The sequence below is a fragment of the Pochonia chlamydosporia genome, chromosome 6 (assembly GCF_001653235.2).
Source record: "Pochonia chlamydosporia 170 chromosome 6, whole genome shotgun sequence".
NCBI lineage: Eukaryota > Fungi > Ascomycota > Sordariomycetes > Hypocreales > Clavicipitaceae > Pochonia > Pochonia chlamydosporia.
The window spans coordinates 1,759,121-1,780,789 of record NC_035795.1 but is presented as its reverse complement, the minus strand read 5'-3'; the positions used below and the strand labels follow the sequence as shown (position 1 = coordinate 1,780,789).

Genomic DNA, 21,669 nt, shown 5'->3' with positions numbered 1-21,669 from the left:
AATTGGCAGCCAGACTGGAACACAAATATCAGCAAACGACGATCATTATAAACTTGGCGATGAGAATTTTGTCAGTTAATTACTGGATTAGTAGTAAATGCTGAGCTAGACATGTTGTGATGTGATCGTACCACACTGAAAATGAAAGAGGTTTGTTGATGCACCGGCAAGATATCCTTACATTTGCTCGGCGATTCGTGCAACCACTTCCGCTGTCAAACCCCATTCAACTAGATGCCAAATACAACGCTTTGATGCTCAAAATCGCTTACCATTTATTTAAAAACAAAAGGGAACAGAAAAGACACCACCAAGAGAAATAGATGAATGTCCGGAGTACAAAGTACTTAGAAACGTCACCGGCAGTTTCCCGTCCCTTGTCCATGACATCGCCCCACCTGCCCAATTCTGCAGTCAGCAAGCTCCGTACTCGGCGGGAATTTTGACTCAATGCCAAAACTTATCTTATCTATTAAACGTCAACAACTAGCCTCAACAACACCAATCCATCCTGTCTCTTGGTCACTCCCCATCCCCCGAGACACTACACCACCAAAATGTCGCCGTTTAACCTAGAAACCTGCGCGCGACCCAACATCTTGGCACTCCAGCCATACCGCTGTGCCCGAGAGTAAGACAGCCACCCCACCAGCATTGAATATCATGATGCCCCTCCTTCCATAGCTCCTCAACGACGAACTAAAAGAACCCAGTGACTACAAAGACGACGGCACCAATGTCCTCCTCGACGCCAACGAGAATGCCTACGGACCATCTCTCGACTCAACCGACGTCAAGGGATCTACCCTCGGCGGCCTCGACCCCCTCGGCCTTCACAGATACCCGGATCCTCACCAACCGGAACTGAAGCAACTGCTGTGCAACCTGCGCAACACCCACGCCCACACACCCAAGACCATCACCCCGGACAACCTATTCGTCGGTGTAGGCAGCGACGAAGCCATTGACGCCCTGCTACGCTGTTTCTGCGTCCCCGGCAAGGACCGCATCCTCACATGTCCCCCAACATACGGCATGTACTCCGTGTCCGCGCAAGTCAACGACATCGACATCGTCAAAGTGCCTCTCAACGCAGCGCCCGAATTCTCCCTCAACGTGCCAGCTATAACCGACGCCCTCACCCACGAACCCAACATCAAATTAGCATATTTCTGCTCCCCCGGCAATCCCACCGGCGCGCTCCTCGCCAAAGACGACATCAAGCAGATTCTCAACCACCCCACATGGAATGGCGTCGTTGTCCTCGACGAAGCGTACATCGATTTCGCACCCGAAGATGCCTCCCTCGCTGAACTCGTCGCCGAATATCCCAACCTAGTCGTCATGCAGACCCTCTCCAAGGCCTTTGGCATGGCTGGCATTCGCCTCGGCGCGGCTTTTACGTCAGCCCCCATTGCCCGCATGCTAAATAGCATGAAGGCGCCGTATAATATCGCCAGCCCAACTAGTGCTTTTGCGCAGTACGCTCTCGGTGATAAAGGTCTCTCTGTTATGAGGTCGAATCGTGCCAAGATTGTAAGCCAGCGCGAACGGTTGATTCAGGAGTTACCTCGCATTGAAGGTGTCGGCAGATTGAGGGGCGGTACGGCAAGTAACTTCATGCTGTATGAGATTTTGAACGCCGATGGCAAGCCGGATAACGCTACTGCTGTGGCAGTGTATGAGAAGCTGGCTGAGCAAAAGGGCGTGGTGGTTCGGTTTAGAGGTAAAGAGCACGGCTGCTTGGGATGCTTGCGAATCACTGTTGGCACGGAGGATGAAGTGACGAGGTTTTTGGAGTCGCTGAGAAATACCCTGGTGGAGGTGAGAGGATCTACTTAGACGACAGTGCCAGGGCAAGATTGATTGAAGAGTTTGCAAAAGAATTTACTTCCTTGAATATAGAGCATAGAAAGGATATTACGTGGCCAAAAAGAGATCGGCAGAGCTTGTGCAAGGTGACATATGTTTATTCTATCTAGCCAATTTGTCATTTATATAAAGTCCTCGCCATGGAGGAGAATGATTGTACAACGCCGTATTTCCACCACCCATGCCATATCATCATGTCGCGTTATGTACCTCTAGGGTATGTATGTACAAAAAAAAAAAGAGGAATTCCTGCAAAGGAAACGGAAGGTATGCATATCTGTCCTAAGAAGCAGTAATTGCCTTTGTCCATTGAGTGGTGTATGACTCCAAACATGTCAGTGTTGCCGTTTATGCCAACCCCCAAACTGCAAGAACACTACCAAATGCCACTGCAACAAAAGCCCATTTGGTTCCAAGGACACCGGTTGCCTCACTCTTGACAGGTTCCTTGCCACTGGGAGCCGCCTGTGTAGGAGCTTGCGAAGTAGGTGGCGAGATGTCCCGTTTGCTGGTACTTCCAAGGTCGTTGGCATACGTGTTGATGGGCTTGAACGTGGCGTCCTTGTTCCACTTGATGTCCTTGGCTTTGAGAGGTGCAGGCGCATCCTTGATGAGAAGGCCTTGCACGACTTCAAGAGCACACATCTGTCCACCTAGCGTGGCCACCTGATCGAAGCCGCCGACATACCACTTCATGCCGCATTGGTGGCCACTCTTACCGCCGGTGCAAGTAGCTACGGCTGCCTTGGCAGTTGGGATGAGCAGATTCTCGATCTTCTGGCGCAGCGAGGGCATGATCTGTGAAGTCTGCCACATGAAGCGGGAGAGGTAGCCTTTGAAAGTGATCATGTCATAGTTACAGGTGCCCTTGGGTTCGCACTCGGTCTCCCACATGATGTTCTTGTCTTTGCCGGTGAAGAAGTATTTGCCCGCCTCGTCGAGGAGCTTTTCCGTGCGCTGCGTCCACTTGGCGTCTCCAGTCTGTTCAGCCATGATGGCAGCGCCGTAGAGAAAGATGCCGGTAGTATAGGAAAATGACTTCTTGTTGGTCGTCTTGCAGTTGGTGTCGATGCCGGCGCCGTCATAGATGCGATAAGTGTCCTTGTCAATGAATCCAACTTCGGCGTTCCAGTCCCAGATCTTCTCAGCCCATTCCAGGTAAGTAGTATTGCCTGTTGCCCGAGCCATGCGTGCAGCAAGCTGAAAAAAGCCACCGTTGCTAACGGAGTTTTTATACTTCATACCATTGGGATTGCTAGGAAGAATCTGCCAGAAAAGGCCGCCGTTACAGTACTTGGTGTCCCAGCGTCCGACAAGCTGGCCGAATACATTGGCAGATATGTCGAGCCAGGAGGGAAGCTCCGACTTTGGCTGTGGGAAGTTACGCTCAGCGGCAGAGAGCACGGCAGAGCCCCAGAAGAACAAGTCGTCGTTGCCCTCCTCGTCAGCGTGCTCTGGAGGCATATAGTTTTTGTTAGGGCCAAGGTTGGTAGGAGCCAGAAGAGCCTGGAGGACTACATCGTTGTAGCTGGGATCAGTGGTGACATGGTAGTAATCTAGCAAGGCACCCCAAAGAGCACCAGCTACCCACCAGTAGTATGGCTGCTTAAGATTGCCAAAGTCCTACGAGTGACAAATGTTAGCCTGATACTCTGTGCGTCAGTCCTGGGTCATTGGTTCAACTGTCATACCCTTGACTTGGGGTCCGTAGTGTTTCCCGAGTAGTAACTCATGGTCTCGTAGGCAATGGTAGCAGCAACATTGCGGATAGAGCCTAGGACAATGGTTAGTCAAAGATGTGCCGTCTAGAGATGCACGATTGCCTGTGAAACCTACTTTGGCTGTCAACATTGAGATCTTTGGGAGCAATGATGCCACTTAGGGCAGCAGCTGCTTGCACACTTTTCATGAATTTCATCTTGACGATTGCTCGATGACTGAGGCTGGCGAAAGTGATACGAGCTGTGTGAGACGGCGGTTGGGATACACAATCAGTGCCAGGGTTTGGGTGCAGAGTTTGGCCTTGGATCTGTGACCTTTGTGTGCAATATGCGATGAATGTAGGTAGTTATATGTGCTAATGCTGAAATCTTCAACCAGGAAGATGTGGGAAACGAGAATATAGGTCGACTTATTTTGAATTGAAAGCGGCAAGAAAGGGAAGCAAACAATCATGGAATATTGTTTGCGGATCCTTCAGGGAAGTAGTGAGCAACCAAAGAAGTGTCGTTGTATCGGTGTCTATTGTCGTTTCTGTGTAACACCTTTGTTCTCATTCACCTTTGAAAGACGTGTCGAAGAGAAGCGGAATAGCCCAGATTCAGCGAAGGAAAGGAAAAGAGAGGTGGGGAGACAGGGCAAGATATGCAAAATACAATACAGAACAAGAAGACTACGTTCAGGAAGGGGAAAAGATTCAAAGAGTGGAACCTGCCCGGGACTCCAATAATACGATCGAAAAGAAAGATGTGATTGAGTGTGAAAGAAGAAGAAATAGGTTGTGGTGAGTGAATGGAAACGAAACAAAGCGGCCGGGTCACAGATACGGCCCCTTAGATCGGTAAGAATACGAACTGGTCGAGCTCCGAACAGTACATATATGGATCAAAAATACACCGGCTGAAAGAAAGAGCTGCAAAAAAAGAATCCAGGTACCGATTAGGCGAAGCAAGTGCGGCAGGGAGGAGGAGTCAGCCTACCATTGTGGTCTTTGGGCTGCGGTTGGCTTCGTCTGGATGCCTTCATACACCCACATGCGCTGGCCTAGGCTCCGGGGTGAGCCATTCACACATGAAGGAGGCCTTGGACGGAAGACTTGCTGTGTGCCCCAAAAAGGAGACGGCCTTTTGAGCAACAAACAGCACGGGCAGGGGTTTGCGCGGCTAAGATGTGCATGGATCTTGAGATGACAGGCCCTGCAATATTCGCCCGCGCGATCAGGTCTCACAGACTCAAACAATGTGTGCCACTCGATGTTCTTCCAAGCCTCATCCGAAGATCAGATCCACCAGTTATGTGACATGCAGGCCTCGGCGAGTGTCCTCCGCAGTCGGTGTGCAGCAATAGTTGGACAGGCACTCATTCGTGTTCAAAGAGAAACGCCTTGGCGCTGTCCCCATTACCAGCAATATTCTGGGCGACACGAGCTGTAATTAAGGAAGGTCTTGTCATCATGCTCACAAGCCATTGGTCACAATAGGTCCAGTTTCATTGTGTGAAGCTGTCTTTGTCGTCCGACCTCGACTAGCACTGGTTTGCGCGCGCCAAAAGAACAAAGACTCAGTCTGACCATTGACCAGTCGTTTGATGTGAAATGAGACGTCAATGCCATGGGCGGTTGAGCACAGCGACCCATCAGTAGGGAGGTGGAAATAGGCAAGGGACTCGGGATCCAGCCATCTGGAAAGTTGCGGCGATTTCTGGCCCATGGATCGTTCACCAGGGTCTTCCCATCGCTGGCCCGGTTGACTTGCGCCTACTGGAGACGGCCCTTTTGACTGTTGACTGGTTACCAGTTTCCCATCGAGGATTGGGCAGTGTTGGTCCTTGAACCAGTCAGTTCGAATGTTAAAGTCAAGATTGACTGGGGCTTGACCGCATATCTCCTGACCCTAGTGATGTTTCTCTGACAGAGGTCCCACTGACTGCTGACAACGCCACTGCTGCACCAAAAGGATTGGCTGACAGCCATCGAAAGATGCTGGATCTGAAACATGGGAACAGCCTCCGTGTATCAGACTTGGGTTGGCAGGGCCATAAAGCGCATGATTTTCGTCCCTTTGCTGGAGGCCCAAAAAGACAAAAAAGCATGAAAAGTGGATAGAGACATATTGCTCGGTGCGTTGTGTTGCTTTCTCGTGAGCTCTTTGGTCGAGCCTGTGGGCGTCGGTCACTCATGGACTAACAGTCGAGGTTGAAGAATGAGTCCAAGCTGGTGCTGGACGCTCAAGCAATCGTAGAATACAGTCATCACATTGTGTGACCCCTCCCACTCCCCGAACTTCCCCAAGCATTGCCGGGACTGCTTGATGCGGAAGGACCAGGTCACCATGCATGTGTTCTTTCCCAGTGCCAGTTCAACGTCCCTACCACAAGGAAAGTGTGCCTGTTGATCATCAATCCATCGACGATCTCTCTCACATGATTTTCTTCATTATCACGGCGGCCTTCGATTCTCCGTTGCAACGGCGAGATCGATTCCGTTTTACGATGACGCCTGACGGGCTGCTCCAATCGACCATTTCCCCACCACCAACTCTCATTGACTAGCTCGTATAGACTGCTAGCTCGGCATATATGCACATCTACGTGTCTTTGAAGCCTATGGCATGGTGGATTGGCAATGAGCCAAGGGCTAGCATTGCTGCAGCATTAACTAATAAACAAGATGTCGGACATTCTCTCACAAAGCATTGTGTCGCTAAGCGGACCTCTCCTCTCACAATGAAGGAATATTGACCCACACATCGAAAGACTCCTTCTCGTATTACGTTCTTGGTGACTGCTTAGGCATTCATTAGTTTTCAATAAATTGTGTCAGGCTAGGATACCAAACCGTGAGTCCGAAGGTGCTGTCTGGTGTTACTCATCCCGAATCAGATCATGGAATCAACAGATTCCACACTAGCTTCTTCTTCACCGAGATCACCTAACAGCATCCACAAACCCTCTGATACGAATGGTTTAACCCTGTCGCAGCCAATACCCCGGTGGCTGGGAGCAGGGCTGGCTCCCACTGCCCTATTCAGCTGCTTCACGAACTCATGCATTTGCTGGCAGTATGTTGGCGTTGCAGGACAGCAGCATGTTGTGCCAATCGCGTTCCAAACCGGATTGAATGCCACAAAAATAGCAACCCTACATCAGACCACCACTGTTGATGACATGCAGTAGGGCATCACGCTGAACATTCTGGTTCAAATTGCTTCTTGCTCCAGCTGCCAGACGGATACGGATTCGGCATCAACGGGACTGGTTCTGCCGACTCTCGTAAATGCGGCTGATGCTATCTTACACAAACTATTTGATGCCGCCAAGCGGACCGCCGTTCAACACTAAAAACCGACCGCGGTCGACCTGACGCACATAACCGTGTGTTTTCATTGCCTCTTGAGCTTCAATATGCACCGACTCACTTTGGTTATTCTGGAGCTAACTTTGAAGCGTGACGCACTTGACTGTCAACACGAACCACTCTACGGCACTTTGGCACGCAGTTCTCTCAATGGTCCAATTACCTTGTATTTGCCGTACATTACGGCACAGCCCAGGTTTATCCTTTCCTTGTTGGGCAAATCAAATCGATACACTCTAATGCTAGGCCAGACCGGAAAGCATGAAAAAACGACAAGACGCCGTACCACGCTTTTTGGTTGGCGCCACTCCAGGGTATAACTCCGACTAAAACTCCAGCAACCGAGACTTAGCCAAGGCTGCCATAAATCATCCCAATGGTCATCCGGTCCAATGCCCTTCCGTAATGCTCTCATCTCTCCTCCATAACAAGACCATTCATATTCCTCGTGCAAAGATTGGTCGACATATAATGGCCACTCATCTATGGGTATATCCGAATCATTTCAACTCTGTCCGCTTCGACCGTATACTGTTCACAACGTCCCTTATTAGGTTCCTCCTCTTTGCTATATTACGAAAAGAGCAGAAAATATGCTTAAAATTGCCGCCAGCCCAGTCCAATATCGAGTCGACACTAGCTTTCCCACTCCACTCCTTTGGGTCGGAGTGGAATAGTACATCTCTGATGAAGCTACCGTCGGGCCAGCAATATCCGTGCCAGTTACGTCGAGCGAGTCGTCCGTCTCGGTCGGCTTATCGGCGAGGGTGAGGGTGCCCCAGTGAACATTGGATCCCGTCAACGTTGAAGTCCACGATACCTCTGTAGGGCCAGTGTACTTGCCGTTCGTGTAGCCGGATCGATAGCTCGAGTAGCCAGAGCAAGTGGCGGCGGTGGTTCCGTTCATTTTACATTCCAGATCGGCAATACTGTGAGGAGCAATCGTTAGTCGCGTGTCGTTTATTCTCTAGCCGTCACAGCAGCAGCTTCAGATCAACGTACTATGTAGAGGTCAAGGTGCCGTGGAACTTGAGCGTGCTTGGGCCTTCGACAATGACAAAGGGAAACTCTAGCGACAAGTCGCAAGCAACTTGGGTTGCTGTAGGACAAAAGATGGTGTATGTCGTTTGGGTCGCCGTCGTATCCTATTTAGAACGGGTCAGTCGACACGCGCATGCGCAAGACAGAGATCGGCATCAGACCTACCGTCGAGATAATACTGCCCCGCACAACAGACCATTGATCTTCACTGTAGTAGGGTATAAAGATGGGAGCTGTCGTGACCGTAGGCGTAGGGGTGCTATCATCATCATCGGCGTTGCAGACTGTCGATAGGGCCAGCAATGTTAGAGCCAGAGCCCTCGAAAATGTGGTGGTCGGTCGATGCATGGGCGGAGAGTAGCAGCAATCGGCCAGTCTCCCGCGGCTTTTTCGTCTCAATCGTGTTTGGCAGGGCTCAACTCTGCGGTAAAGAAGATGAGGTTTGTCGCAGCTAGAGAGGCGAATCTCTGTCTGACGGGAGACACTGCAAACGAGGCATGAGACGAAAAGAGGGCGGGAGAAACGGTCAATATAGCACTGGCGATGGAAGACAAGAAATGCCGTCTCGGTTCATTTTTGACAAGAGTCTTGGCTCTGTCCAGATGTGTACTAGTGGCATGGCTGCCCTTGGTCAACATGCGCCTAGTACTGTGGACGGCGTGAAGAAACGCTCAACGCTTTTCAATCAATCAGATGGCATCGGCGAATTTTCTGTTTGCTGGGCTTGACACAAGGCTTGAACGACAGCGATTGCAAACAGCTGGACTATAAGAGAATCGTGGCTGGCGAAACTCAACTACAGTCCCTGTTGTCAACAGAAATCTTTGCGATGGTATCACGACCCAACTGAACTACAATGCCTCGCTGCACATGAATTCGCTGTACGACTCTAGTTGCCGGCCAATGCTGCACCAAGACATGATGGCACGCATACTAGAAAAGCGGCACTCCTCACCTTCCAAGCCAAGCCGTCGGCCTCTCAAACACATGGCTAATAAAACTGCGCTTGGTGGTGCCGATGTTGCCGCCGGCGAGCGCCAAGGGAGGCCAAGTCTCTGGGCACGAACATACGTTCCCTGTGACAAACATCGGGAAGCGTTACGCAAGCTACAAAAAGCAGCCGGTGGCCTAAATCGGGTTTTAACCTCGACATCTTGGACTGCGACAGCGGATGGTGGGGATCTTTTGCCAGGCTCAGCGGAGATTTGGTCGGTGCCAAGGCCCGGTTGCGCAATGAACAGGCGCCAAGGTGCGAATTATAGAGAATGCCAAGCCTATTTCTGTGCGCCAAGACCTGAGACTTGTGCCGACAATCCTCCAGATGTTGAGGGATGGTTGACCTTGGATTGGCGGCCGGAAATATTGGCGCATCGATATTTGGGGTTGTCAAACGGGTTCGCATTAATACGGGTTTCGACTTTTTATTCAATGTTATTCAATGTTGCCATATGCGATGCAAAAGGAAAGAGCTGCAGCCAATCCGGCTCGGTCCGAGGGTGGCTCATGCGCCTCACGGTTCGTCGCTCAGAACCGGCCGTGATATCAAAAAGTCAATTTGTGTCTGGTCCTGTGACTACAAGTCAAGTCCGTGCCGTGCAGATGGCCCCACGTCGACCGAAGGCCCTGCCCTCGCTCGCAGATGTCTTTCTGATGCAGGATGTGTTGGTGATGGACATCGGCAATTCAGTGCCGCTGCTTTTTGGCGCAGATGAGCAAATGCATGTGCGCAGGGATCGTTGGGAAAAGCCATCATCGATCCCGTCCCACCAACCAAACAGGCGCGATCGTGATCCATGACTAACCAACGACAAGCATCAGCTCTGGCATCATAAATGAAGATTAATCTAAACTTCCACTTTGCGGCTTGGACATTTGCTGGGGACATAGCTTATTATATCGCTGACCGAGCATGGGTAAGCTCGACCAAATTATGGAGCAAATGTTCCAGAACAATTTTCATATCCAGCAACAACACGGCTTTTGTCGCTCCCACACCAAATTTATCGCCGCATTCTGACGGAGCCCCCTCATTGCGAGGAGACATCTTACTCATATCTCCTCTTTTTCGAGGAACAGGAAGACCCTTGCAGCAGAGAGCAAAGAAATGGGAATCAATGATTAGGTCCCGCCACCGTCTGACCCAATCGCGTGTTGTGGCGTCCCAAACAGGCACAGGGTCTCGACTCTTCACGATGACACCGTCGTGATAGTGGAGGCACGAATTTAGCCTGCTCGAGGTCAAACTTCCAACGTACTAGCGCCGGCATTGAGACTTCCTACCCCTAATGACGGATTGCAAATAAAGCTCTCGCCCTTTGGCCCTTTGCATCATCCAAGCACACCTTCTTTCGCCAGAAATCCTCACCAAAACTCAAAATGGTTCGCGCACTCCCTCTCCTCGCCGCGCTGGCTGGTTCCGCCCTCGCCGCCGACACAACAACCATCAACCTCCTCGTCCTCGGCGACAAGTCCCCCTTTGTCGGGTCCGTCATCAACGCCGACTCCAGCGCCACCACCGTCGCCGTGAAGTGTCCCTCCAAAACACCCTCTGACGAGTGCGGTCTGCCCCCTGACGGCGCGACCATCACCCAGGGCGAGAAGACATGGCAGTGGAACTATGGATACTCTGACAGCGAGCAGGGGATTTTGTGCGTTCATGTTTTACTCGAAGCCAAGTTGAATGGTAAAGTGGTTGCTAACTGGTATGCAGCACGCAAAAGGCCAACTGTAAGCTCGACCCGGCCAAGGACGTCGCCGCATGCCACGTCGAACTCACGCAGGGTTCGGTGACGAGCACCTCCGAGACTACGGATACGGGCTACAAGACGCTCATGTACCCTGTTACTATTACCGCTGGGGTGGACAAGCTGTCGGCTGCGCCTGGGGCGACCGTCACGACGGGAGGATCTAATACGGCTGCGCAGACGACGGCTAGTAATACTGCGAGCAAGACCGGTGCTGCTGCGTCTACTAGTACAAATGCTGGGCCGGTTGTGACCCAGAATGCTGTTTTGGCTGGTGTTGCTGCTGTTGTGGGTGGTGTGTTCGCTTTGTGAGTTGATGGGAGTTCTTGAAGTTGAAGGTTGTACTATAGCATACCCGGCATTTAACATTTGTGTGGTCATATATCATTGATAATTCAGAAGATTACTTTAGGGAATACCGCTTAAAACTTTGGACGTAGATTTGCCAGGGAAGGAGTTCAAATCGTTGTGGATGATCATATGTTTCTTGACAACTTTCTACAAACTAGATCTTCTCAAAATAAGACGTAATTCTATCCAACTGAACGCTCAAAATGCAAACCATACCACCTCATCAACAATTCCTCTCCTCCCTCCCATCCTGCCAGCTCGTACAATTAATACACCGCAGACACTACACACATTAGCAAACCTACACCCCTCAAACCAAGACAACTCACCTTTTCATTAATCCGCTTCCTACAATATTTACACTTCTTCGTATACTTTATAATCGGATCATGCGACACCAACGTATACACATGCGCCAGCCCGTACAGCGCAAACCCCACCATCACAAACGAAACGACCTGGTAGATGAACGACCCGTACGCCATCACCACGGCGCCATCGTCCAGCGCCTGCCGCAGGGTATTGTACCCCGTTGTGGTGTTGTAGTTGTCGCCGTATCGTAGCACCGCGAATTTCTCCTCGATGTTCTTGTTGACGGGGAAGATGATTGCCAGTGGGGGCATGAGGATCGCGCTGACGAAGGATTTGATTAGGTCGGTGAAGATGTTGGCGATGCTGCGCTTGTTAGGGCCAGTGCGTGGGATTGTGATGGGGGAAAGGGGAGAGTACATTAGGCCAAAGGCGATTTGGAGAATGTTGCCTTGGAAGGCAAAGTCGACGAAGCCGTCGAAGAAGCGCTTCATTCGGTGGCGGCCTCGGTTGAGGAGGGAGTCTGTTTCGCTGTTGCCATTTTCGACATCGCTGGGCATTTTGGAGGTTTAGTTTGGGGGTGTCATTTGTGGTGGGATTGTGTATGAATGGGCGTGATGGCGATGACACTGGGGTACGGAGTAGATTGAGGTGGATTGTGAAACGTTAGAGATAAGAGATAAGTTGATTGCTTTGGAACCCCGCTGCTGGGGGATCTCACATGATAGAGCGACCTTGGTGTTGCACGGGGCGGGATGCAGCACCGGCTGTGGGATGACGCACATGGCGGCGGAGGGATCTGTCGTGTTAAAGTGAATCTGGGGTTTAGTTTGTGTTGATCTTTTTGGTTTGTGGGGAACATTGCACATGGTCTAACTCATCGATGTAAAGTAGTCCATAGCTATACTCCCTAGCATGGCGGGATTAAAACAAATGAATTTACAATGAGAGGAGTCTATGGCATAGTATTAAATTATGAAAAGCACACTGGCTGTTTCACTGCTTTGACTCTGAACAGGCATCTACTATTCCATTCTTAGATTGGACTACGCCGGTCGCCCAGATACATTCGGGAAAATCATGTCTGGGTACACAACCTACCTGTCAAGGGATAACGGAAAACCAAGATAAACCTTCTAAATGGTTCCCACCGTTTTATCACAGGATCTAGTGTACTCCGTAGGGAAAAGAAGATGTTGGCTCAATGAAGTGCTGTGCGGTTTTATACAAAATTAACATGCTCTTTCGTCACAATTTCACAGAAATAAAAAGCCAATATAGTATCAGCCTGTGTCCTATTCAATAAAGTCAAAAATCAGAAAATTAATACAATCCCTATTCCACATGCCACTCAGGCTAGACCTCCGCGCGTCGTATCGAATAGTTGGGACCACCGATGTGAGCTTCTCATACGTGGTGGTTGATCACGGCTCAAGCTGATGATATTCCAGTCCGCACAACACGCACCAATTGCGGCGGAGGCGCAGGCGACACCAAAGCAACCTTGCCATCGCCATGACGCAGCCAACCACGCCATCCATGGACTTCAATGTTGCCCTGGCGGTGGTCCCGTCACGCCGCCTGGTACTTGGGGAGTATTTTTCACGGCGTCATCGCGTATATCGCAGCACGCTTTCCTGCGTAGCTGGAGCAGAGGGTTATAAATTTCAAAGCCGAGGTGCTTTAGACACGATCTCCATTGCGCCAATGTAAGAACATAACAATTCTCATCTGGATCCCTCTCCCAGCCGAGGGTCTTGGCACACGATTGCAATTGTTCCTGTGTGAAAACTTTACAATATGCGTTGGCATCAACGCCCACCTTATGACACGGTTAGCATTCGCAGTTCAACAAAAAAAGGACATGGAACAAACATGGTACTTACACTTACAGGGCCAACATGGACCTGAGGAGCTGCCGCGACCAGGCCGCTCATGCAAATTGGGAAGAAAATAGTGGTCTTCATTGTGGCGAGATTCAAGTGCGTGCGAAATTACTGCTGGAGCAATAAACGCATATATTTCATCCTTTCAGACCACGAGGTCTTATGGTGTCTATATATGCCAGGCAGTCTTATTAAACATCCTCTCGCCTTTGCCGTTGTTCGATCAATGAACACGTGAAAGCTATCACATAGGCAATGGAATGAACAAGACACTCGCTCTCATCGTTTAAGCCAGACTGAGAAGAGTCGCTTAAACAAGTTTCACTAGGCCCGCCAATATCATTGTCGAATAATGACATAGGTCTCAGTAGTACACTACCTAGGTCTGGTTGAGTATCCTTTCGTCTTCGCCGCCGTTAGATCAAGTAAGACACGGAAACCAGCATATGGGGCAATAGAATGCAAACGACGCAGGGTCTTATCTTTTCTTTTTTTTAAGAGTAAGAGGGGTTATTTGTCAAACAACTTTCACCAGCCTCACGAATCTCATAATCGGAGAATGACACAGATTTCGCTGCCTAGGTGGCCCCGCTTTGCAAACCGGCTGCTCACATATCTGCATCATGGCATAAATGGAAGGAGGTATCAGCATAGTATTCATGAAGCGGCGACTTATCACTGGCTGTAATTTGTCGTCTTTTAAAAGTGAGGAGAGCTGACATGTCGAGGGCAGCTGAAACTAGAATACGCGAGTACGGACAATTTTCACGGTGGAATAAAAGCCGTGACCTCATGTGGTGGTCCCTGGGACAAGACGTTGACTCCTTTACTAAACGGAAACGGCAGTTATTAGTGCCTAGTCTGCAAACAAAAGCCAAGACTGAGGCATAGACATTTCAGTGATAGGATGAGGATAGAATAGTGGATTCGCTTCCAATACTGTCTACGTAAAAAATTTATGGCTTAATATTAACTGGGGTAGTGTTGCCCGATACATCTGGCTTGGAATGGAGAGACATCTAGTTTATGTAAAACTAGTTATATCCTGTTTCCAAAAGAAGTACCAACTGCATATGTATGTCAAATGTGTCGCTGTCATTGTACCTCGTTCTGAAAGCACGAAACACACAACTAACGCAACTAGATATTTACACAAGAATCCAGTATCTTGCTTGCTCAAATTGTTAAATTAGAGTGTGGCCAGCAAGCACTCAGAGCCATCAGGCGATAACTATTCTAATCTGCGATGGCTTCACACCACAACAGTAATGACTGTACGCATCTATCCATAACATAAATCAGTGGTATCATATCATTCTGCCACATTTCCCATGACAATCTCATTCAAGCACACCCTATCCCCATTACCTCACCCACACAACGTAAACAGGAAATCTCATATGCGAATCAGCCCACCACCTTCTCATTCAGCCTCCCCCTCTGCCTCCTCGCCATAAAAAAACGAGCCAGCCAGAAAAGCGTCACAATGCCCATAAACCCCGTCGCTATCCAACTCAGAATGTAGAACTTCTCGCCTCTCGACGCAGAAAGCCCCGCCTTCTCACCCACATCATTCACCTTACTGACGCCCTTGTTCGTGGCGACAGTGACGATAATGCTCCCTATCAGCACGCACAGAAATCCTAGCACCGCAATCGACATATTCACAAGATTAAGCATCCGTGCGTCCGGTTTGAGAAAGGACGCTACGCCGCCGAGGGCTGAGAGACCGCTGAAACCCACGCCCAGCGTGTACATGATGAACAGTCCTAGGAGGGCATCGTTGAGCACGTCCAATGCGTCTTGGATGCTGTCCGGCCAGTTTATATCAGCGAGGTTGAGCTTTGCGGGTCCGACTTTGAGTTCCTTGTCCAGAATGTCTGTCAAGTTGAGGCGGTCTACCATCTCAATTAGTTACACGTGCTTTTCGTCGAGGTGCAGAAGTGACTTACGAGCCGGACTCGAGGAAGTGCAGTTTGTAATATTAAGCCCTGCATTCAGCGCAGTAGCATTCGGCGCGAAATACCCCTCGCACGAATCCATAATATGAAGCGAGTACCACTCCCTCACGCCAATCTTCTTGGCGAGCTTGTCGGCAATCTTGCCCGTGACATCGTTGATCTTGTCCTTTGCGTCGCCCTTCTTGTCGTCCAGCCAGCCTTTGATGTCGCCCAGCAGGCCGCCCTTTTTGTCGCTCTTGTCGCCGCCTTTGTTATCGGAGACTTTGTCGAGGAGGTTGTGTCCGACCATGGAGGTGTTGAGCTATAAACGTCAGAATTTTATCGTGGAGTTATGGCAGGAAATTACTTACCCTGACGACGGCGTAGTCCTCCATGAAGCCTTGCTTGTGGCCCGCGAATAGAGCTAGCATGGAGAGCACGAAGCTGACCACTGCTAGAATCACGGGCAGTAATATGAGAAATCGGCCGATTGGCTTCATCGTGTGGGTGAGTGTCTTTTTTTTTTCTTCGTAGTTTTACAGGATTATTTGGAAATTGGAAAGTAAGGACCGGTGATGCTTAAAACATAAAGTCAAACAATGAACGACTAGGCATAAACGACACCAGGCTAGTAGACAAACAGGCGGGCAGCCATTCATATATACTTCCAGCGGCGCCGGTGAATAACGCACGCAGTGTACACGTACAGAAACCTAATCTGTTCGACGGTGAGTCGTTCGCCCAAACAATACGTCGGCTTGATTCACCGATTCACGACAGCATGAACACCAGCCAACCAAGCTGCCTATCAAACCCCCAGCCACAAACGCTTCCTTGCAAGAATAGTGAACAGGGCTCACGAAAATACCCAAAACCAAGGCATAAGACAAAAAAAGGAACACAAAGAACAGCCTGAATCTCGTCAAGATCAACCATGAACAGCAAGCGACCGTCCACGTCCCTTGTTGCAAGGGTCATGGAAGCTTTGCGTCACAGTTGGTCGGTCTGGGACGCTGCCGCACACTTGATTGGTTGGGCGGCCGTCAAAACAAGGTCGGGATGGGCGCACTGGGATGTCGGCAATGCTTGGTTTGTGGAGCAATCTTCAATTTTGCGGACGCCAAGAAGTGTGCGGGACAGGGGTGGTTTGTCGTTTGCCCTGCGCGATTGAGCAAAGTTGACGTTTTTCTGCAGCAAGCGCCTGGCAGGGTTTCACGGGGCTGGGTCTGGTTGGATGCGGTGATGGGTTGGGATCGTGGCAGCCACTCGAGCTGGTTTGGTGAGTTGTCTTTGACACTGCATTTTGAGATGTTGCTACGTCGGCGGCTGCGCTGGCGCTTCTGGGGGGCCGTGTCTGGCTATGATGGGTTTGCCTAGTGGTGACTGTCTTTTGTCTCGGGTTTCTTTTCTTCTTTTTTTAAACTGGTCTTGAAGCTTCTTTTTTTGTCTCATTGCTACATAGCTGCTGTGGCTGGCGTAGCAATTTTGGTGGCTGTGGATAATCGACCGAATGGTGCGATATGAACAGATGTCAAGTACTCTCAGTCATTTCATACAACGGGAGTGCTTGTGCATGTGATAAAACACAGGAGTGCGTTTTCGCATAGTTATGCCCCGCCGATGCTGCCAACTCCAACTTATAAAGTTGTTCCATCAACAGCCATCACTTTCCGACAGCTGCGAGCAGTGACCCTTTTTAAGTATACTGAATCAATACAACTTACCCCCATGTTACAAATAGCGATACATTTGCGTCCTTTCCATTCTCAGCCTCATTGCATTCTGTCAACGAAACGGGTGCGTGGGCATAATTGAACCGCTCACTTCATGCAGCGCGATATTGTTGACTTCTCATTAATACAACCACGCATACGGCGACATCGCTCAGACTACCATCCTCAAAGACATACCAGAGTAAGACTTCCTTTCCATTAACCCACAGGTAATCTAAAGAACTCTCGACCATTTGGACAAGTCGAAATTGTTACTATTGATACAAAAACCTTCACATATCCCTCCTACGAACAACCCGACAAACATTAATCGCCACCTCTTCACTCCCTTAGTTCCCAATCCCCAAGTTCGAATAAAATCCCATCCTCTTGCGCTTAAACCTCTTCGTAACAAGGGCATTATAAACAACATACACAAAGACAAGAACAAAGACCAAGGAAACTAACCCCAGTGGAGCCACAATCGCAAACACAGTAAACCCCCAAGACGCCCGGTGGAATGCTGCGTTCTCCTTCGCTTCATCCGTCGCCAGCCCAACCTGCATGGCAGTCAAGACCAGCAAAACGTACGCAATGGCAGTTACTATCGGCGCCAGGTACGCGCTCAGTTGCTGGCCGTAGGTGGAAAATTCGAACTTGTAGCCGCGCATGAGACCCGCCAGTCTGAATTTGCGGAGGCTGCGCAGGCGGGCGATCTTGTTGAGGCGCCCGAGGCGTAATTCCCCGTAGTGGTAGCGCTTGTTTACTCTGGCAATCCCGTGGGGGCTGTCTTTGAGGAGGGCAAATGAGAGCTGTCGCCACGAGTCCCAGGGGAGGTCGGACGGAACGAGGTGGTTTGCTTGGGCGATGTGGAAGTCGCTTTCATGTTGGATGAGCGCCGTGTAGGACAGGAGGAATCCGTAGGCGGAACTGTAGAGATGCCTTCTTCTATCTCGTAGAGTTTCAGCTGGGTCTTTTATGTGCTGTGAGATGAGCTTTTGCGGATTTGTATGAACGGCCGGCCGATGTGGTGGTGTTTGCCGTTGTGAGTGAGAAACTGCACCTTGAGGTACATTGGAGTTGCTTAATGCCTCCTCACAGGCTAGGTGTTCCGCCCAGAAAGTCGAGTTGAGGAGATACCGCGGTAGAGGTTTCAGAAAAATGCGACCCGGTTCCCACACGAGATGAAGGTCCATGCTCTCCATTACGGTGATGTTTCGCGACGCCGCAAGCTGGTAAGTAAGTGGTCGAGGGGGCATGGGTCGACCAGCTACCCAGAGATCGTCATGGAGCTTGTTGAGATTCGGCGTGTTCAGCTCGTCTTCAAGAAAAGCCATGGTCGGTACGGCGCGTTCGATAAAGTCCATGTTGACGTATTGTTGGCCGTTCAGGGGGAACGTGCCTTTAGAGCGTGTGGCAGCAGGCATGAGATGTGAGAAGTCTGCGGCTTCTTTGAGGTCCGAGAAGCTTGTCACTGGCCCCTTGCCATCGTCTGCGGTGGGGGTTTGGTTCTGAGCTTTGAACTGAGTCCAGTCAAAAGGAGTAGGCAGTGCCTCCTTTGGCCATGGTTAACGTTGTATAGTTGCTTTATAAGCTGAAAACCTCGCATCCGCCTCCTTGATGTGCATTTGGCTGTTCCATGTGTACAAATGCCACAAATGCACGATTGTGAAGTGTCGTTGCGGGTTGTTGCGGGTTGTTACTCACTAGTTTTTTTGAACCTGTCGTCGCCATTTCTCCGATATCCGTGCTTGTCTGTTCAACAGAGCCCGATGATGAAGAGTTAATTTATGTCCCAATGCCAGCCCGCTATTCTGAGCCAATGGTTGGAGGGACGCAACAAATCGGTTGACCAATTCTTAGCCTGGGATGAGCTATAACTTGCGGACTAACCATCTAACCTGTACTTGTCCTGGCTGAAACGAAACCTGAAAGTCTTCTAATTCAAAGGCAAGACGTCCATTAAGTACAGTGTGGACATGTCTCACATCTTGGCAAATGTGTACAGAGTACTTCGCAAAGCATCACGCTGTTACTCCTGTCATTCATATTTTCCGCCGCTCTTCTCTAACTCTCTCCGGAAACCCAACATGCGAGAGACCCCTGTAACGTTTAAATGTTAGTTATAGTTGTATTGGAGCTCCGCATTATCGACGCGCCATCTGTGATGTTTTGTCTGAGCTTCGTAGGTAACGTAGTTTCATAATCTATGAGGCTGGCCTCAATAATGCGACAGCAGTGCAGTTGGGTATAGTTGCAGCAATATGACAAGTCAGGAAAGGAGAAGCGAATAGCCTTGTCCCTCCAAGTAGCACAACATAAATTACCACGGACCCCTTGTTCGAACAGTCGCAGTTCCAGTTCTCTATGTGTCCGGCTGGGTGCGATATGGCCAAGGCTTCAACAGGTCACACAGCCCGTCATATCTTCCGCAGCCAAAATAGACATTGATAATAATATGCAGCGAAGCGCCGTGGCGCATGTTGATGAGGGCTGAATAACATTGCAGGGATTAGGAACACAAGGCAAGGAGAAAAAGAGAGTCGAGCAACCGTTTGTACCACCATCTGCATTGGGGTGCAACTATATGGTGACATTGCCCACGGCCCTTCTGAGTAGGTTCTCCTTCTGACGGCTGCATTTGTCCCCCTTCAACAAGTGAGCAAGCAAATCAGTATCTGTTGGTTGTGAATGTGACACTTTTTGGCCTTAGTTTACGCATTGGATATACGTATTCTCTCACATGAGCATATTCCTCTAGCCGGCTGTCTGATTCTGCCAATCTAACATGTAGTCAATATAAACAAAGTAAGAAATGGGAGAAAGGCTCGATTTGCACAAAAGCACACGCGCTTTGTGGAAAACCCCGCCAAGGACTGCAATTTCACCCCCAAACGCATGATGCAGCACTCCGTATGGACTTACGTAGTTTAACCGTGGAGGAGGCAGCAATAAATGTCTCAGCCAACCTATCAACCAATTTCTGAGCCCGTAATCCATAGCTGAGATGCTTAGAAGTCCTCCAACCTGATAACGTGATACGCAGGCTCCTCATAAGGATGAGCACCATTATCTCCAGTCAGCCATCAAATAAAGTGACCCAAAGACAAACGCAACATTGAAACAAAAAGCACATGGCATGAGGGACCTACGATTTTAACGCCTCGACAGCCTGACGGACAACATCTTCACCCACACGCAACGCTTCAACTCGAACCTCAGGTGTCTCTTCCAGTTTTCCTACATTTCCGATGTGTGGGTTGGCTGTATCTCCCGGTCGAAACTGTCCTGTCCCTTGGGTAGATCAGCAGCATCCTGTGTAATTTCCTGGACCGGGATAGCGCCCGGCCCCTGCTTTGAAAATTGCCGTCTTTCAAGCCAGAACCGCCGATGGCGGTGCATAAAACACAGGGCTGAAACGCGTGACAATTGCTGACGCCATGGCGAGGGTTGAGGAGAGACAAACAACTCTGAGGCCGGGATGCTCTCGTGCTCTCGTTGGATACAGTATGTAGTGGTCTGGGCGGAGATGCAGAATGTTGCGCGAATGAGGAGGTGAGGTTCGAAGAGGTCTGGGATCAAATTCACTGCAGCAGGAACGTGCAACCAAGTTCGCTCCTGCGGATCCACACGAGGTACCTTGGTAGGTACATGTTGAGGCTAGTGGCGGTTGCTGCCGCTTGCGAGTGCCCAGGTGGTTTGGTCTGGTTCCTCCCTCCCCAGGCCCATGTCACCAATCCACGCCTCATTTATTCAGTCGCAGCAACCTCATTCCAAAATCACCCGAGACAACGTCAAGTCTATTTTGACGTCGTCTTGCATCAGCATCTTGCACGCTGAATGATGAACAAGCCAAACAAATATGTCTCGACCGCGATAGCAAATCTATGGATTGCTTGATGACTCGATTATCGGGCTGCCTCACTGTGCTGGGAGCCTCCCTGCTGCCCGCATGGGCAAGGTCACTCAACATGGTGTCCGCCTGCGTCAATCTGCGGTGTCCTCTAATACTACGCCGGGTACACCTTCCAGTGAGCAATTAAACTGACCAACAGGATCAGCAGGTTAATGAGCTGTCAACTGGTACTTTCTTCAATTTCTATTGGTACGGGCGAAGACCTGACCGAGGACGGTCTCAGTATCGTATGCTGTACAACCCAACCAATTTCTGCGACTTGTTGGCTGGACTGTCAGAAGCCGCGGGGTATTACTAGACTTGTGGCAGCTCTGGTCATAGTCACATCTACAGTCTGTGGTCAAAGGTATTTGGACATATCCAAGCTTACACTAATACTGCTCAATATGCCTCAGCACACAACGCGATAGGCGATACCTTTCGTTGTTTAAATCCTTTTGACCCTCTCTGTACCTAGGATATACTAGTTTGGCTAGGAGTCCTAATCATATGTATTGAGGCCACGAAAGAATGGCCAAACAGAGCCTGTATGCTATATTTCCTCGGACCTTTGGGTTGAAGTCTGCTAGGGTCCCATACTCCGGTAGGTATATTGGGACAGCACCAGAGTTCATGCAGTCGACTTTGGGCGGTCTTGCCAGACACCGTATCACACCGCATATGACGGTGAGTGGCCGATCTGCAGCATCATCCAGCCTGGTTCAAAGGTGATGGATGCAGCTTGCCACGATTCCGCCCCCAAACGTGCAGGTTAGCGATTGATCAACAGGGTCAAGAGGGTAGGGACAAAAGCCACATGCTACCAGACTCATGATGTATTGGCA

General features: G+C 50.0%; 9 protein-coding genes across 9 annotated transcripts; 4 read left to right on the top strand and 5 right to left on the bottom strand.

Moving 5' to 3' along the window:
- Nucleotides 1-557: 557 nt before the first annotated feature.
- Nucleotides 558-1,842, top strand: VFPPC_09026 (histidinol-phosphate aminotransferase; the record flags this gene model as incomplete). Its single annotated transcript, XM_018287630.1, has 2 exons — nucleotides 558-631; nucleotides 714-1,842. 2 exons carry the CDS (start codon nucleotides 558-560, stop codon nucleotides 1,840-1,842), a joined length of 1,203 nt encoding a protein of 400 aa, XP_018140710.1.
- A 378-nt stretch (nucleotides 1,843-2,220) lies between these two features.
- Nucleotides 2,221-3,790, bottom strand: VFPPC_09027 (glycoside hydrolase family 76; the record flags this gene model as incomplete). Its single annotated transcript, XM_018287631.1, has 3 exons — nucleotides 2,221-3,495; nucleotides 3,564-3,646; nucleotides 3,709-3,790. 3 exons carry the CDS (start codon nucleotides 3,788-3,790, stop codon nucleotides 2,221-2,223), a joined length of 1,440 nt encoding a protein of 479 aa, XP_018140711.1.
- A 1,258-nt stretch (nucleotides 3,791-5,048) lies between these two features.
- VFPPC_16429 (hypothetical protein) lies at nucleotides 5,049-8,335 on the bottom strand (the record flags this gene model as incomplete). Its single annotated transcript, XM_018294182.1, has 4 exons — nucleotides 5,049-5,417; nucleotides 7,644-7,875; nucleotides 7,949-8,091; nucleotides 8,153-8,335. 4 exons carry the CDS (start codon nucleotides 8,333-8,335, stop codon nucleotides 5,049-5,051), a joined length of 927 nt encoding a protein of 308 aa, XP_018140712.1.
- A 149-nt stretch (nucleotides 8,336-8,484) lies between these two features.
- Nucleotides 8,485-9,784, top strand: VFPPC_18031 (hypothetical protein; the record flags this gene model as incomplete). Its single annotated transcript, XM_022429692.1, has 2 exons — nucleotides 8,485-8,689; nucleotides 8,760-9,784. 2 exons carry the CDS (start codon nucleotides 8,485-8,487, stop codon nucleotides 9,782-9,784), a joined length of 1,230 nt encoding a protein of 409 aa, XP_022285252.1.
- Nucleotides 9,785-10,363: 579 nt separating this feature from the next.
- On the top strand, nucleotides 10,364-11,043 carry VFPPC_14522 (hypothetical protein; the record flags this gene model as incomplete). The annotated part of the gene is made up of 2 exons (XM_018292290.1): nucleotides 10,364-10,635; nucleotides 10,698-11,043. The coding sequence occupies 2 exons, from the start codon at nucleotides 10,364-10,366 to the stop codon at nucleotides 11,041-11,043; spliced, it is 618 nt and encodes a 205-aa protein (XP_018140713.1).
- A 262-nt stretch (nucleotides 11,044-11,305) lies between these two features.
- On the bottom strand, nucleotides 11,306-11,951 carry VFPPC_09029 (large-conductance mechanosensitive channel; the record flags this gene model as incomplete). The annotated part of the gene is made up of 2 exons (XM_018287632.1): nucleotides 11,306-11,365; nucleotides 11,412-11,951. 2 exons carry the CDS (start codon nucleotides 11,949-11,951, stop codon nucleotides 11,306-11,308), a joined length of 600 nt encoding a protein of 199 aa, XP_018140714.1.
- A 2,733-nt stretch (nucleotides 11,952-14,684) lies between these two features.
- On the bottom strand, nucleotides 14,685-15,717 carry VFPPC_09030 (SUR7 protein; the record flags this gene model as incomplete). The annotated part of the gene is made up of 3 exons (XM_018287633.1): nucleotides 14,685-15,175; nucleotides 15,230-15,539; nucleotides 15,589-15,717. 3 exons carry the CDS (start codon nucleotides 15,715-15,717, stop codon nucleotides 14,685-14,687), a joined length of 930 nt encoding a protein of 309 aa, XP_018140715.1.
- A 1,562-nt stretch (nucleotides 15,718-17,279) lies between these two features.
- On the bottom strand, nucleotides 17,280-18,356 carry VFPPC_09031 (subtilisin-like serine protease; the record flags this gene model as incomplete). Its single annotated transcript, XM_018287634.2, has 1 exon — nucleotides 17,280-18,356. The coding sequence occupies one exon, from the start codon at nucleotides 18,354-18,356 to the stop codon at nucleotides 17,280-17,282; it is 1,077 nt and encodes a 358-aa protein (XP_018140716.2).
- A 2,999-nt stretch (nucleotides 18,357-21,355) lies between these two features.
- VFPPC_09033 (hypothetical protein) lies at nucleotides 21,356-21,556 on the top strand (the record flags this gene model as incomplete). Its single annotated transcript, XM_018287635.1, has 1 exon — nucleotides 21,356-21,556. The coding sequence occupies one exon, from the start codon at nucleotides 21,356-21,358 to the stop codon at nucleotides 21,554-21,556; it is 201 nt and encodes a 66-aa protein (XP_018140717.1).
- Nucleotides 21,557-21,669: the final 113 nt, after the last annotated feature.